General features: G+C 43.0%; 1 protein-coding gene across 1 annotated transcript in view; it reads right to left on the bottom strand.

Moving 5' to 3' along the window:
• Positions 1-3,443: 3,443 nt before the first annotated feature.
• LOC101853412 overlaps positions 3,444-16,139 on the bottom strand; it is a gene marked incomplete at its 5' end in the record, with an annotated part of 26,746 nt that continues 14,050 nt past the window's right edge. The window contains 1 exon segment of the mRNA XM_005108591.3: positions 3,444-12,434. Within this exon segment, the coding sequence (XP_005108648.1) occupies positions 3,837-12,434 (8,598 nt within the window). The 3' untranslated portion in view covers positions 3,444-3,836.

The following is a 16,139-nucleotide window of genomic DNA, read 5'->3' as shown; positions in this document are numbered from 1 at the left end:
CTTCCACCCCCTGACGACATCAACTCGTCCATGCCATAGTTGACTGTAGAATGGTACATTGTATAGATTATGAAGCGCATAGAGCTTGCTGCTGAGCGGAGATTTGCGCTATACAAATGCTATCTATTATTATTATTATTATACGATTTTTAAAAAACCCTCTCCCACATGGGAATTGAACTCATATCTTCAGTATGCAACAGCAAAAAGAGTAACCATTACTCCACAGACACTGGTAAGGGGGACCAGTAAAAGCACTGGAGCCAGAATGATGACATCTTTAAGCCGACGGTCACCAAAGACATTTAAAAGTCATTTTTAATACATGTAAAAGTAAGAGTTACAGCACTTGCAACACTACTAAATTGTATAAGTGTCGAAGATTAGAGGGATTACAAGAAAGTAACAAACACAAAAAGAGAGGAGGGGAGATACAGACGATTGATATTTGATAGGAAAGAAGTAGTAAACCACTCCAGAGTACCCGCCAACCACCCACACACCACAGCACCTGCCAATCACCCACTTAATTTATAAGTCAAAATTCAAGAGCAAAATGTAGAGATGTTTTATTGATTTTGAAGGTTTCAAGTGATCCACTTGTTTTCCTTTGGATTTATCAGTAGTAATGGCAAAAGATTTTAGCAATGCTGCTGTAAAAAATTAAATCTATTTTACAAAAGCATCTGTGGCACATCATATTCTTTCATGATTTTACAATAAGAACGCAAAGTAAAACTGAGCTTCAGTCAAATGGCAATATAAGCTCAGCAACTAAAAATCTCTGGATCGATTCCCTGTCATGGTAATTATGCACATCCACTACATTAAACATAAAACTCAACAGAACAGGGGTATCACATTAATTTGTATCATAAGGAATGATTATAACAGTAACAGATTAAGAAGACTTAAAAACATGGAAAAATCACAAGAGATATGCTTTGTTACTACAAAAACATTTAAGTTGTCAACATAACAAGAGATTCGAACAAATCTAATAAGTCAACATGAAAAAGAATTTTCTCTGAAACTACATGGTACTTTTTACGCATTCAACAAAGTTGCACTCATTCAAACTCATAGATCTAGTCATACACAAACAAATAAACACATACACACACACACATACGCACACAGACACGCACGCACACACCTTGGAACAACTTGCAAGTGTAACAAACACGAGCACATATGACACACTTTAAATGACACCATTATGAACTTAACATTTTCAACATAGCTAGAATACAGTTTAAACAAAGGACAGCCAATGTTTTAAAAAAATGTTTACAGCCATTGTACATAATAATTTAAAAAGTCATGGCAGCACAAAATGTACAATGAGTAAGAGTGTGAATTGTTTTTTAACCCTTCCAGCCCCAGCCATTTCTGTGCACTCCCTAACCCCAGTCCCAGACAATACAGCAGTACTTCAGGAAGAGAAGCATGGATTCTAAAAAGTGACGTAGTATCTTTGTAATGAGGTTTAGATAATAACATATAACAATGTCTATAGGTAAATGAACAAATATGAAAATAAAATTTTAATTAGGTTCGCTTATTTCGAAAAATGCGCAAACTGATACACCCCCACCCCTCCGAAACAGAATATACTCTTGGGACAGTGGGAGGTACAAGCGCTGCTGAAAATATACGCGCTCGGGGCTGGAAGGGTTAAGTACCATAGTTCACCTAACTTTTACCATTCATTTATAATGATGGTCATCTGAACACAAGGTTTATGAAGAGGCCCTTTGGGGATATGGCACTCTTTAGTTTTAGTAGAGTTTTTACGGCGCTCGCAACTGCATAAGGTCATATGAGCGCCAAGGGGTGGATATCAACAAAGAAGTCTTTACAGGGAATCAGGCTTACTCTGCTCACCTCTCTAGCTTCAACAGCATAAAGTCTGCTTCGACTATCATTATATCAAGGCACCCAGGAAATAGAAGTTCACAAGAGTGTAACAAACATACAAAAGAAGAAGAGGGAAAATGACGATTGTAAGGACTAAGAAAGAAAAAGCAGCAGTTCCCTTTTGCAGTTCAGGCACAGTTAGTTATGAGCATGACATTGATGAATCAGCCCATTTATAATTCTACTGTGCATATTAAGAACATGGGAATGGCCTAAAGACACTTCAGTCAGTAGCACCACCCGGGGGGGGAGGGGGGGGGTGGTGATATGGTACTCTAAGTAAATAAAAAGGAGTTTCATTATTATCATTATGGCTAGACCAACTACAAATATAGGGCAACTTTGCAGGGGTCAAAGTTTCAGTAACTGCATGGGAATATGTCTCATGGCCACTTTCTGGGAAAATTAATGTCTGAAAATGTTTATTAGCCTGCCCTCAAGTTTCAAGTCAGTGCTTCGTACAATCAGTTTTTAGCAAACTAAACAACTGATATTTCAAGATTACAGGTCAATACAGTGACTTGCTAGAAATGACAAAAATACAAAAATGCTGTGACAACGAAAAGATGACGATGCGGGAGTGGCATTTCTTAGCACGTGGCATCACGCATGTAAAATTACAAATATACATATATATATATATATATATATATATATATATATATATATATATATATATATATATATATATATATATATATATATATATATATATATATATTATATATCTTGAAATAAAGTTGATGCATTTAATTTGTTTGTGATTTTTATAGCACCACATAGACCAGCAGTATTGAACAGACAGAGAGAAAAACAGTCCAGACAGGACAGTCGGTCGGAATAAAATGATTGTAGGTAAGTTATCAACACAATGTGAATTATGTAGGAGGATGCCGACTCTGACTGCTTGTCACAAGCAACTCAGCTTTTGTGGGTTACTGGAGTTCGGGTTTTGTGGGATACCGCAGTTTTCAGGTTTTGTGGGATACCGCAGTTTTCGGGTTTTGTGGGATACCGCAGTTCGGCTTTTGTGGGATACCGCAGCTCAGCAGAATATAGAGGAATACATGATAAAATAGACTTCCTCGCACAAGACTTAAACCTGTCCCCGTGGTTTTATGCAAAACAAAACAAAATCTAAAATTAAGCAAACTGAGCCCAAAAATGTGAAATTAAGCGATTCTGTTAATTTTAATAAAGAATGATAAAGGAAAATAATAAGAAATTATGCAAAAAATGATAAAATTTTACTAAATTATGCGGGGTGCATAAAACCATGGAGACAGTTAAACTCACACTCACATCGGTGCACAATGGTCAAGAGTCTAATCATTCAACCTCAGACATCATTCACAATATTCAGGACAGTGTAATAGATCAACATGAGTTAACTTAGAAAATTGATGAGTCCCTTGAACTTGAAGAGGACGGAACAGGACACCTTCAGATAATTATGACAAATATGTTGGTATTCTGAAGAATGAATGGCACAAGTGTACTTTGCAAACATAAATGATATGTACGTGGCTGCTTTAGAATGAGAGACTGTCAAAGCAATAAAAATGTGCACCGCTTTTTAAAAGTCCATGTTTTCAGGTATTACAAAAGCAGAATTGCTGATTCTCAGATAAAAACCTCATGTTGTAAAACTGTCTAAAGGAAAACTTGGGAGAATGAAAGACTTGGTAATGTAATGTAGACAAACAACTGCGGCATTTAACCAAAATGAGTTTGATAGGTGTGAGTGACGTTGCTCAAAACTTATATTTTCTCCATTCTAGAGTCTTAACCATAATACTGTATTGCCCACAAAAAATATTTCCCATCCTTTTTTCACCTTCAACAAACATGTCAAGATCTGCATGCAGTACTGAACAAAATCAATTATGGAGGAGAGAAAAACACAAAAAGCACAATCATGTACTGTGACTCACAATCTGATTTCTACGCATGTCAACCAAAATCTGAGCTGCTGCCAGTGACTGTTGGGGAGATGGTGGTTCAGAGACTGCCACTGGGAACTCTTCTTTCTTGTTGGGAGAGCCAGGCTCAAAGCCCATGTTTTCATTCACGGCGTCTTCCACTGGGTTCATGCTATCACATTCCTGCGACTTGAGTGACAAGACAACCAACCCGTTTTCTTGGTGCGTTTTGGCTGTTTGGACCAAGCTTTCACTTTGCGCGTTTTGAAATTCCTCCAGCAAAGAGTGGATACTGTCCAAGCTACTCCTCATATTGTCAGGTTTTCTCCTTTCTGTTTCAACTTTTGCCAATAACAATGGCTGCGGTGGACTTGGCTCTGCATTGAGTTCCACTTTCTCCTTACAGCATCCTTCTGGTAACTTCTTGAGGGGGGACAAAGGCTGAACATGATTCGTATGGGCAGCTGATGAAAATATCTCTGTGATCAGTGTCAGAGCAGATCGATCAGAAGGAGATAAATTTTCAATGGTTTTCTCCGTGATGTCCTTCCCCTTTCCAGCCCCCTCAGATATCATAATGGAAGAAATTTCTGTCGCCTCTACAGACTTCTCAATGTCCATGTAGTTATGAGATGCTTCTTTGACAGAATTCCCCGGATTCATCTGTCCTATCTCGGCTTTCGTAAGTGCATCCATATCCACAAAAACAGTCTCAAAGGTCATGCTTCTTTCATTGCCACAAGTAAATGTGGACTCTGTATTCTCATGTGAACTAAGATCTTTCAGTTGTTGATCTGAATGTAGCTTATTAGAATTCTTTTCAGTCTCCGTAAGAACATGTTTATTCCTTGATAGAGTCTCCTCATTCTTTGTTGTGGTCTTAGAACTTCCCCTAGAGTTGTTTGCTCGTACTGGATCAATACGTTCTTTGGTGGCCACATTAACAAACTCGCTGCTAGCATTGCTGGGACGAGGAGCTTTCCTTGGAGCTGGCGGTCTGAACTGTAAGAGTTTCAGGACATTTTGGGTAACCCTTGGGACAGGAGGCTTAGGAGAGAGGAGTCCAGGGGTTGGAGACTGGTGACTGGCTTCTGACCGCGGGAGACCATTACCCTGGGAGTGGGGTGGACTCATGATGCTTGGGGTTGTAATGCCATGAACAGGAGGAGATTTGACGGTGAGAAGCAGAGGTGACAGCTGAGGTTCAGGTCTGCTGACTGTTACAGTATTGAAAGAGCGTGTCCCGAACTTGTGAGACACAGGTTGAGCATTCGGTATTTCATGCACATCATTGTATTTCGTGGTTGGGTACGAGAAATCTAAATTTTGTCTGGGAAAATTACCTGAGACATCCACAGTGCCATTCTGACCGCTGTTAAGACAGATATTGTTGCTGAGAGTTGCGCTATTGATGGCATGTGCGGTGTTGCCAGTTTCTGCGCTGTGGTAGTTTGAGACAATAATCATATCACCGGAGGAAGCTGTACGATCTTCCCCACGAACAAGGGACTTGTCTGAACACGTCACCATCGGACGAGAGGATTGGGTATTCTTCCCCAGCACTTGCTGATTGTTTAACCCCCCTCTTTTCCCTCTATTTGCGCGTGACGGTGCACTGCAGCGTCTGCCTCTGTTTTGAACACTTTTGGCTTTCACACCAGAAAGGATATTTCGCTGCTCGCGTCTTTTATCACCGCTTTCTTCATTGCTAATCACTCCATGAATCTGGTAAATCCTTTCTTCGTATTCCTGAACTTGATCCAGCGTACTGTTCAAGTTGGAACAAAGAAACCCAAACCCAGAGTTAATGCCATTATTTGCCAGCTGCTCATTAGCGTCATAATGCACATCAAGCGTACTTTGTGAATTATAAGGAACTTCTGACGCCCCTTGATTACAGGACGCCATAGAAACATCAAGAGCACAGTGAGGCGCAGCGCCTCCTGCAGAAGATGCATGGTGGTGCCTAAGGTCTAAAGGTGTCGTTCTTTTAGACAAGTCACAGTCATCATACAGAAAAGCTGGAATTTTATAACCACTATCGGAGACCTCTATCGACACAGGATTGCACCTGCCTGCGAGATGGATGGAAGATGCTTCTGGCTCTGAAGAGTGCCTCGTCTGTGACTGCCGCTTTGCCACTGTTCTGTCATCATCTGTGTCACACTGATGCACAAATGATTGCCTGATGCTAGGGGAAACAATACTCCCTTCCACAAAAATGTCCCTGTTGCTAGGAGAAGCAATACTCTCTTCCACAAAAACATCCTTGTTGCTAGGTGAAACAATACTCTCTTCTACAAAAACATCCTTGCCAAAAACTCCTTGAGACGCGACTAAAGGTGTGTTATTAAGATGCCCCACTATATTATCCCTGAATTCTTTGCAGCGCGGCGATGCAATGTCAATGACTAGATTCTGTGACAGACTTTCGTTCATGAGCTCAGCAGATGGTGTTCTCTGGGATGACACATTGGATGCTAAGCTTTCAGGGGTGTAAGTGAGCCGCGGAGAATTCTGGGCAGAAACTGTGCTGCTGGAAGTGTCCATTTCTATCTCATTAACTCTGATGGGGGAGCCATCCATCGAAGAAATTCCACTTTCCTTACTGACTGTCACAGGAGCTTCGTTTTGTTCAGTGCCCACCATAGTCACACCAACTATTTCACAATCATCATCCTCGGTCAAGTCAATGATCGTGCCGTTGATTTCAGTTGGACGTGGGTCAATGTGAGACAAGGGTCGCAACAAATCATCGTCAGAATGAATGGGTGTGGATGGCTTATTCTTCGAAGTTATTGCAGCCAACATTAAAGAAGAATATGTATTTCCCTTTGGTGAGCTGCTGAAAAAATCTTTCACAGGCAATCCTATATTGCGAGGTCTCTTTGCAACAGTTCTTTCCCTGTTCTCAGTGACACCAACAAGGACATTAACATTAGGAGAATCATTTTTGCCTCTCTGTGTGCAATTTATCCCCACCTGCTCTTTAGAATTACTGTGAGAAGAAAATTGTTCAGCGTTGGTAACGAAAGAAGGGACATTTGTTCTTGATGGTAGAGGGAGGGTTGGCAGTGATTTCCCTGGTGGGGGCCCTTCTCTATGCTGACAGGCAGGAGGCAAGGTGTCTCTGAGCTCTGGTCTTGTTGTGATAACCTCGTTACTGGCACTTTCCCCAGGACTCTCGCTAGAATGATGCAACAATGTTGTTGGTAAAGGTGATGGTTCTTTCTGCACTGCAGCTGCACACTGCAGCAAACCTGGCATTCGTGCAGATGTGCCAAGGGAGTCAGAGGCTCCCTGAAGAGGTGTGGAAGAAGAACCAGTGAGGGTCAGTGACTGTACAGAGGACAAAGTCGCACATGAGTAATGTGGCTCGGGAACAGTACGCAGAAGAGACGGAGCAGTGGATATGTTATTAAGTGGCTGAGCGACTGTCAGCTTGTCACCATCCCTTGTCTCTATTGTTGTGCTACTGGGGGCTCCTGGGGAAGGTTCAACTGTTACTGATTTTCTCACAATAGGCTCATTGTTCAGTTGGCCATTCATGGCAGCACAACTCGTTTGAAGTATTGGGCCTGGTTCTTTGAATTCATTCTCCTTGGTCCTGATCTCCGTTTGAATTTTCTTTTGGCAAGGACTGGACACAGAAAACCTTGGACCTGAGCTGATAAGATTCTGTGGCACATCAAGATCTTTCTCGATAACTCGGCATTTATTTGGCCTGTCATGTGCTGCTTCCGCTAAATCTGTAAGAGATGTTGTGGGACATCGTTTGCCGGGATAATCCAAAGGCGAAGATGTCCTCGGTGCACAGCCCACAGATGAAGTTAGTGGTGATGGATATGATGAGCTCAGGATGTTCACAGAAGCAGACATGGTCGCTGTTGCTTGAAGTGGCATTTGTGATGCTATTGTCCGAGGAACAGCTGTCAGTGAGTTCCCAAAGTTGGAAGATAAGGAGCAATCAGACCGTGCTGGCTGTGCAGACGATGGCAATGACGATGACAACATCTTCTGCAGTTTGGATTCATCTAAGTCAGTAGGAGCAGTCTTGGTCCTCAGGAAGGGAGGTGAGGTGAGATCGAGTGGTGCCTCTACAGCAGCTTGCATCACTTCACGGCTTGTGTTGATTGTAATCCATCTCTCACTGGCCCTCGGGTGGTGACTATTTCTTTGAACTGTCCCTTGATTCGAGGTAGAACACAGGGTAGTGTCACTATTCAAATGAGAACGGGCACAGGTCTCGGCATTTGTTAGCATTGGAACTGCCTGAACATTTGCCTCAAGATGACTGGCTAAAAGCCAAGGGTTAGCCTTGTCACAATGTTCATGTTTCTCAGGTCGTACTTTTGTATGTGAGGAGAACTCATTCGGAGGTAACAGAGCACCATGCTGCATAGGAACACTGGCCCCTGCCTGTAAGGGACGCATAACACAGCCAGAAGGCACAGCACTTGAAAACCTTGGCAGTGCCTCACCTCCAGTAAGAGACGAGTTACAAATCTGAAAACGAAAGTTCCCTGGGTTAGTAGAAGTGCCATTCGTTGGATTATCAGAGTTTTTCCCCAAAGCCTCACTCTTACTTTGTGCTGGTGGAGGAAGTCTCACTTGTGCTTGTTGAGGAACAAACAGCAAAGGAGGAGGCCCTAAAAGGTATCGTTTGGAAACGGAAGCTGTGACATTCTGTGGTATGACATTGACATTAACATTTTGTTGCGGAAAAGGCAGCCCCATGTTCTGGGCGCGAAGAGTCTGACGATTGCTTTGATGAGAGGCAACAGGAGGTTTATGATAGGTGGTTGGCGTGAGGAGAGTAAGATTTCCAAGTGTGTTGGCTTTAAGAACTGAGACCGGGACACCACCCTTAGGAATGACAAGGTAATTTGGGTTCTGTCCTTGCTTTTGCAGTATAGGATTAGGGCCCATTTTGTTTTGAAGGGCTGAGTTTCCATTCACAGTATCCAGCTGAAACCTACTTTGAGGCAAGAACAATGGAGTTTGGGGTCTGATGCTGTACCCTGGGGTTGTAGCGACTGAGTGTGCATCACTTGAAGTGGTGTTTATTTTGGCGTGTCGGATCTGGGCAGTAGAGAGAGAAGGCGAAGCAGAAACTCCACTGATAAGTACCGAGTGACTGTGTGTAAGCAACGGGACTCCAGGAGAGGAAGTCACTGGGGGATTCACCGCAAGACCCTTTCCAGGTGAGACACATGTAGTGGGGATTTCAAGATGCTTCTTTTTCGAATGAGGTTCACCACCCCTCTCCAATTTGTTTGGGGTGCCATTTCTTTGACCTTTCACAGATTCTTTATGCTGTCTCTTGCCTGTTTTGCACTTTGAAGACCTCTGAACTTTCTTACCACTCGCTGCAGATTCTGGTTGTCTATGAACAACTGTCTGGAACAAAGGAGAGCTAGAGTTACAGAAGACAGAGGGTGCAGAACTAGCTGAGGGTATATCTCTTGCCTGGGCATTTGCCAAATCTTGCAGTTTGGACGGAGAATTTGTCTTTGGTGGGTCCACATTAGTTTTCACAGCACGGGCTCGCTTGACCTGTGTTGAAAATGTCTTTTTTTGCGATTTCACCTTTTGATTGATTGATTTTTGCTTGCCTTTTTTGTTCTTTTGTGGCCGATTTACAGGCGGCATAACAGGTCTAGCAGTTGGTACAGCATCATCACCGTTCACCCATTGTGGTTGGCTCGGATTCAAATCCACCGTCTTTCCGGACATTTTGTCTGTCATGTCTGGGCTAACTTGAGACACCCCAGTTATCTTTTTCTTGAGATTTTTCAAAGTCGAAGGTCTAACATCAATCATTTGATTGTTTTTATCTCCCAGAATGACATTTTCATGCCAGTCTCTGTGGCCTGAGTTCTCCCTGCCACTATCACCAGAGTCCTGTAAATGGAGTCCACTTCTTGTTTCCAACTTTTGGTCAGCTACACTCTGGGGATCTTTGTCATCCCCATCCTCACCGTGACAATGCACTGCCATTGAGATGTCGTCAGGTATCGGAGCTGACAACAATGACTTGTTTTGATTCCTTGAATCATTTTGAGTAGATACAGTCCAGCCTGATATTTTGGACTCAAGACTACACTGAGATGTGGGTAATGACAAGATCATTTTCTCAGGTGAGGCTGTCCTATTCTGCTCATCAGACACAGTGTTATCTTTGTCGATCAAATGTGAGCTGAGGCTTTCAGACATTCGAGCAATACTGTGCTCATCTATCACCAGTGCCAAACTATTGTCACTGTCACTGTCACTCCCTACACTCGCTTCACTAACTCTTCTACGACAAAGAGCTGGTTCGTCAATTACATATTTTTCAAGTATAGGAAGATCATCGAAACCAGTATCATGTTCAAAGCTCGAATCATGGCTAATTTTTGTTGGATCAGATTTATTACAGTCTCTCATCAACTCAATATTTTTACTCAGAACAGGAGGGCCAGAGTCGTTGTTGTCCAAAGTTTCTGGACTGTAATTTTTGGAATGTTCCGACATGTGCCACGAAGCACTGTGCTCATTGTAGTTTGACATACGATAGTCCACACCACACTCTGCTTGACCGGAACTGCCATCCTTGCCTGGAGGTGTTGATTCACCTTGGTCTTCCCAGACCGTTTTATCTATGTCCATCTCTGGAAGCAAAGCATTTCCAGCGTCTGTAGATGAGAATTGCGACGTTTGTCTTAAAGGAGAACAAGATGCATCAGCTTCTCTTCTTTCTTTGGGGAGCAACTTGCAGGCAGGCGGGGACGGAAAGGGTTTTTGGAAACCCCAACCATTTCTCTCCGAAACTTGTCTGTCTGAAAAACTAGAACTTAATCTCAGACATACATCAGTCCGACTTGCTTCAAATTTTTCACTTCTCAGAAACCCACTCTGCAAAGAATACTCAGCTGTTATAGATCTCAGTCTTTCCCTCACCACTGAGAGACAAGTCAGCCTGAAATCTGTTAACGCTCTCACTGACAACGACATGTCTTTCTCACTTTCCTTTTTTTCTCGAAACACACACTGACAGTTTGTCCCATGGCATTTTTTGCACTCCATTGCCATTTGTCCACTGTGTTTAATGTCTGCAGTCTTATCATTGCGAAAGAGATGGAGAGCAGCAATGTTTCCTTTAAGGAAATGAGAACCACACATTTTTTTACCTGAAGAAACAGGATGCTGCATTTCCGCAAGCTTCATCTTTTTGTCAAAGCTTGCTTTGTCGTTATTAATCCGGCGATCAATATCATGCTTTTTGTCACTTTGATTATTATTCACGTAATCGCTGTCCTTTTCATGATAGCCGTGCCTGAATTCACTTATTTGATTGTTACCTAAAGAGTCTGTTCTAACGGTATGATTTTTGGGACGGTGTGTGTGACCAGTACAATGTTTGTTTTCTTGAGAGGCACTGGGGTCGGTGACAGTTTTAAGTTCATCATCAGGACACGGACTTTTTGCTGCAAGCATTTCTGTGGGCCACTGGTCATGACGAGCCTCCACCCCACAGAAGTTGAGACTCCTTCCACAGCTCCTCTTTTGGCTAGTCCGACTGCACGCCTCAGGGGAACTGTCCGACGAGAGATCGGAATGATTTAACCACTGCTCTAGGGCCGCCTGCTTTTCTGGCGGAGTCTTGACCCGAATTCGCATTCTTATGTGCTGGCGTGGAGAGGGAGGCTCTTTTCCCACATTTCTGGGTCCTCCTGTTGGTTTTACAGCACTCCCAGGCGGAAGGAGTGTGCTGGTATACATGACACCATTTTTACGTGATGCCTTTCCAGCATATGTCGAGACTTCTTTCGTAGAATCTGAGCATTTTTGGGCAGCTTCAGCGTGGTCCCGAGGATTGACTGGCCCCTGGCTACTTTCACAACTACCGACTCGCCGCTTTAAGTTTTTAGCTTCCAGTCGAGCGACAGTGGTATCCAGGAGCATCTGTTTGTACTGAAGCGTCGAGAACTGTGAGTCCTTTGGGAGGGGATATTCCGGAGTCTTGTCTCCATCAGAGTCCTCGGGCACAACTGCAGGAAACTCTGGTGCAATGACGAGAGAAGAAAGCCCTTCCCGTCTTTTGATTTGCAATGTTTTTTTATCACTTCCTCCATCAGCTATTGAACCTCGCACTTGAGCAGCTGGACGGTAGTTGGATCTTACTTTACCAGACTTCATAACTTTATTCACTGAAAATCTGTTAGAACGACGCTTTTTGGGGCTCTCTTTCTTTGAGCGAAGAGGATAACGCAGATCTTGAGCTAAAGTAGAACAACTGAAGAACTCTTGACTAGGGCAATTGCTGCAGACATTGTCAGAAGACGATGCACATTTGATGAAACAGTTACTGCAAATCTTGCCTACATCCTTTTCTGGTGACAATCTGTTTTTGTTTTTTGTAGATGCACAAAAATCAGCCCTGTTTTTGTTTTTGGTAGACGCACAAAAATCAGCCACCAGTTGTTCCACCGACCGTATCTTGTGTCGGGTCAAATACTTCAGGGCAAAATCTGGAATTGATTCATCCACGATGTATTCCTTCTTGGTTGAACCGCGCTTTCCTGCCTCTCTACTGGCGGGAGACTGTTTCTGAAAAGGGAAAAAACAAGTTTTGGTTTTAGCTTGAGTAAGTTTAAGTTTTTAGTCAGAGTTTTACGGCACGTGCAACACAATAAGGTCATATAAGTGCCGAAGATTAGAGGTGTCACATGAGAGTAACAAACACAAAATAGAAGGAGGGGAGATAAGGACGATAGACGTTTGATAGGAAAGAAGGAGCAAGCCACACCAGAGCACCCGCCAACCACCCACAGTTTGAGTAAAATGCACATCAACACATAACGTTTATATAGTGCAGTGAAGAAGCAAGATAAATAGACAGGAACAACAGTGGGAAAGGAATAAAGCAAGACCTACATGAAAAACACCCAAAAATAAACCCCTAACCACCACATGGTAACTTTAGTTTTAGTAAGGTTTTATAGCGCTCGCAACTGCATAAGGTCATATGAGCGCCAAGGGGTGGATGTCAACAGAGAAGTCCAAACGGGGAATCAGACTTACTCTGCTCATCACTCTAGCCTCAACAGCAAAAAGTCTTCTTTGACTATCAAGGCACCCCGGAAATAGCAGTGCACAAGAGAGTGACAAACATACAAAAGAAGTAGAGGAAAAGTGACGATTGTAAAGATGAGGAAAGAAAAAGCAGCAGTTCCCCCAGTGTTGTTCTGGCACAGTACAAACATGACATTGATAAATCAGCCCATTTACAATTCTACTGTGCATAAGAACATGTTAAAAATAATATCCCCCTTTTGGGAATGGCCTAAAGACATCAGTCAGTAGCACTGCCCTGGTTGGGGTGTGGGGTGGGTTGTAGGTTTAACATTTTTTCTTTCCCCCTGTTGTTCCTGTCTGTCTTTTTTGCTCCTGCCCCCCCCCCCCAAAAAAACCCAAAAAAAACACCACCACCACCACAACCAACAACAACAAAAACAATAAAAAGCAAGGCAAAAAAAAACAAAAAAAAAACCCCCCAACCAAACAAGTTCCCAAACATAACACCTTTTGACACATTAGCCTTGATCTAGTTCAGAAATGTGATTGTATCCTGTTTCGTTGTGGGAGATTTTTTTCTCACCATAGTTCCCAATTTGTGACGTCAAGCGAAACTTCCTAGACAACATGTCGGCATTTTCCAACTTCTGGAAAAGCAAGGGTTTTTTGTTCTGTTTTTGGTTAGGAAAAAGTTGAGTTTGAGTAGGCTAAAGAAATGTACCTCTCAACAACAATGGTAGTTCAGTGCTGGGAAAAGTAAGACAGTCAGACAGACAGACAAGCAGACAGACAGACAGACAGACAGACAGACACAAGGTCGGGAAGTTTAGGTTGTTTCAAAATGCTCTTAAATTGGGTCTGCTGGGGTAATTGTATAGATTGTGAAGCGCATAGAGCTTGCTGTTGAGCAGGGATTTGCGCTATACAAATGCTATCTTTTAGTTAAGTTAAGTAGGGGTTTCACGGCGCTAGAAATAAATGCTATCTTTTATTACGGCACTTGCAACACAATATGGTCATATAAGTGCCGAAGATTAGATGTGTTACAAGAGAGTAATAAACACAAAAAAGAAGAAGGGGATATAAAGACGACAGATGTTTGATAGGAAATAAGAAGTTTTCGTAAGAGTTTTACGGCACTTGCAACACAATAAGGTCATATAAGTGTCGAAGATTGGAGGTGTTACAAGAGAGTAACAAACACAAAAAAGAAGAAGGGGATATAAAGACGACAGATGTTTGATAGGAAAGAAGAAGCAAAGCACACCAGAGCACCCGCCATCCACCCACAAGCGCCCCTTACCAACAGTCTGCTGAACAAACAGTAACCTGCTATAAAGAATAGCTTCGGAGAGAAAATCCACGGTAACCGATGGCGTAACATGACACCAGAGAGTATTTAATTATATTTTATAGTCTCTGATGACACACATGAATGCAAAACAACAGTGGACATGACACTCGGCTAAGCTGTGTTGTTTTTGTTTTTTTCTGTCGTCCTGAAACTGGACACCACATACCTGGCTCCTGCACTCAAGACAGGAGGTGCATGCAGGAAACGCACAACAACAATTGTTTTTGTAAAGTTGGATTGTTAGGGTGCTTTTTTCGGAAGGGGAGGGGGGGTGTTTGTTTGTTTGTTCTGTTTTGTTGGAGGTTTTTTTCTCTTTTTTTTTCAGGGGTTTTTTTTTTTTTGGTTGTAAAAAGAAGCATATCGGCACAAGAACGACTATTTGGTACATCGGGAAAAGAGGGCAAGTAACAGAAACAGCAAATGGAAAATAAAGAAGTAGGACCTACCAGTGGCACCCTCCAACCACCCACTAAAACGAAAGGAAAACATGATATGATGAAATTGAAATGTTATAACATTGTGTAATTGTAGGAGGTCTACGGCCCCATCGATACAATTCAGATCATCGAGGAGATGGGCTGCTTTCACCTGTCTGTCAGGGCCAAGCCGGGCCGAGAGGGATAGATAAATGAATGTACAACGTTCAAGCACAGAAGAAAGACGGATGATAACTAGATTACAGCTCCCCCAACTCGGGAAGCGAATTCGTTTGGGATCTTTTTTTTTTCGTAAGAGTTTTATGGAACTTTCATATAAGTGCCGAAGATTAGAGATGATACAAGGGAGTAACAAACACAAAAAAAGAAGGAGGGGAGATAAAAATGATATATGCTTGACAGGAAAGAAGGAGCAAACCACACCAGAGCACCTGCCAACTACCAACGAATCAAATTCATTTCTTCTACGTGATACTATAAATAATACATGTCCTTGCAATACACCTGGCATTTTCCGAGGACTTACACAGGCGGCAAAGTTCCTGGAAATCTGGCTCGCGTTATCGGAAAAGGCGAGTCTGGTTTTCCAGGAATCCGTCTATCAAAGGTCGCCAAGCTTCGTGTGCGCCGCGTGTCATTGTTTGGTTGGCTGATCAGAATCTGGAGCATTGACTTCTCCACAGCCACCACACAAAAAGTTTCTCACGCCTGCTCAGCGCCATTTTTTTACACAGTCGGACGGAGTCGCGCTGACCAATGCTGTCCCCACGGTTTATGCACACAAAAAAATTCAAAAGTTATGCAAATTGCGCCCCAAAATACGACATTATGCGATTCTGCAAATTTTAACAAAGAATGATAAAGGAAAGTAATAAGAATTTATGCAAAAATGATAAAATTTTGCTTAATTATGCGGGGTGCAAAAAACCACGGGGACAGCCTATGGGATCACCACTTCCGACCTGGCTGCTCGTCCGTTTCGCGGCGTACTTCAGTTGTGCGTGGCAGTATATATTCAGACTAATACGGGGTGCCCACTACGGCTGGATCTGACCGATAGACCGACTCAATCGCCTGCTACGCATGGGATCTCGCCCGACTCGGTCGCCTAAAAAACAAACGTGTTTGTCTTCAGTTTCTGGCGATCGAGTCGGGCGATCGGCCCGATCCAGCCGTAGTGTGCACACGTTTGTTTTTGAGGCGATCGAGTCGAGCGATCGGCCGATCCCAGCCGTAGTGGGCACATCTGAGCCCCCCGCCCTGCTCCCCACGAGTTCGTCGAGTACATGAATATTAAATAAAACGCCGCCCCTGTCCCTACATCTCAGAGCAAGCTCGTTGTAGTGTTCCTCCAAAGACCGCCGAGACGTCTCTTCAGTACTCTTCACGTGTGTCCCGAGAAGTGCCCACCGTTTGTTTTTTCTTTCTCTCAACGATCAACGTCCC

The sequence above is a fragment of the Aplysia californica genome, unplaced genomic scaffold (assembly GCF_000002075.1).
Source record: "Aplysia californica isolate F4 #8 unplaced genomic scaffold, AplCal3.0 scaffold00702, whole genome shotgun sequence".
Taxonomy (NCBI): Eukaryota; Metazoa; Mollusca; class Gastropoda; order Aplysiida; family Aplysiidae; genus Aplysia; species Aplysia californica.
This window is presented reverse-complemented; position numbering and strand designations above follow the sequence as displayed.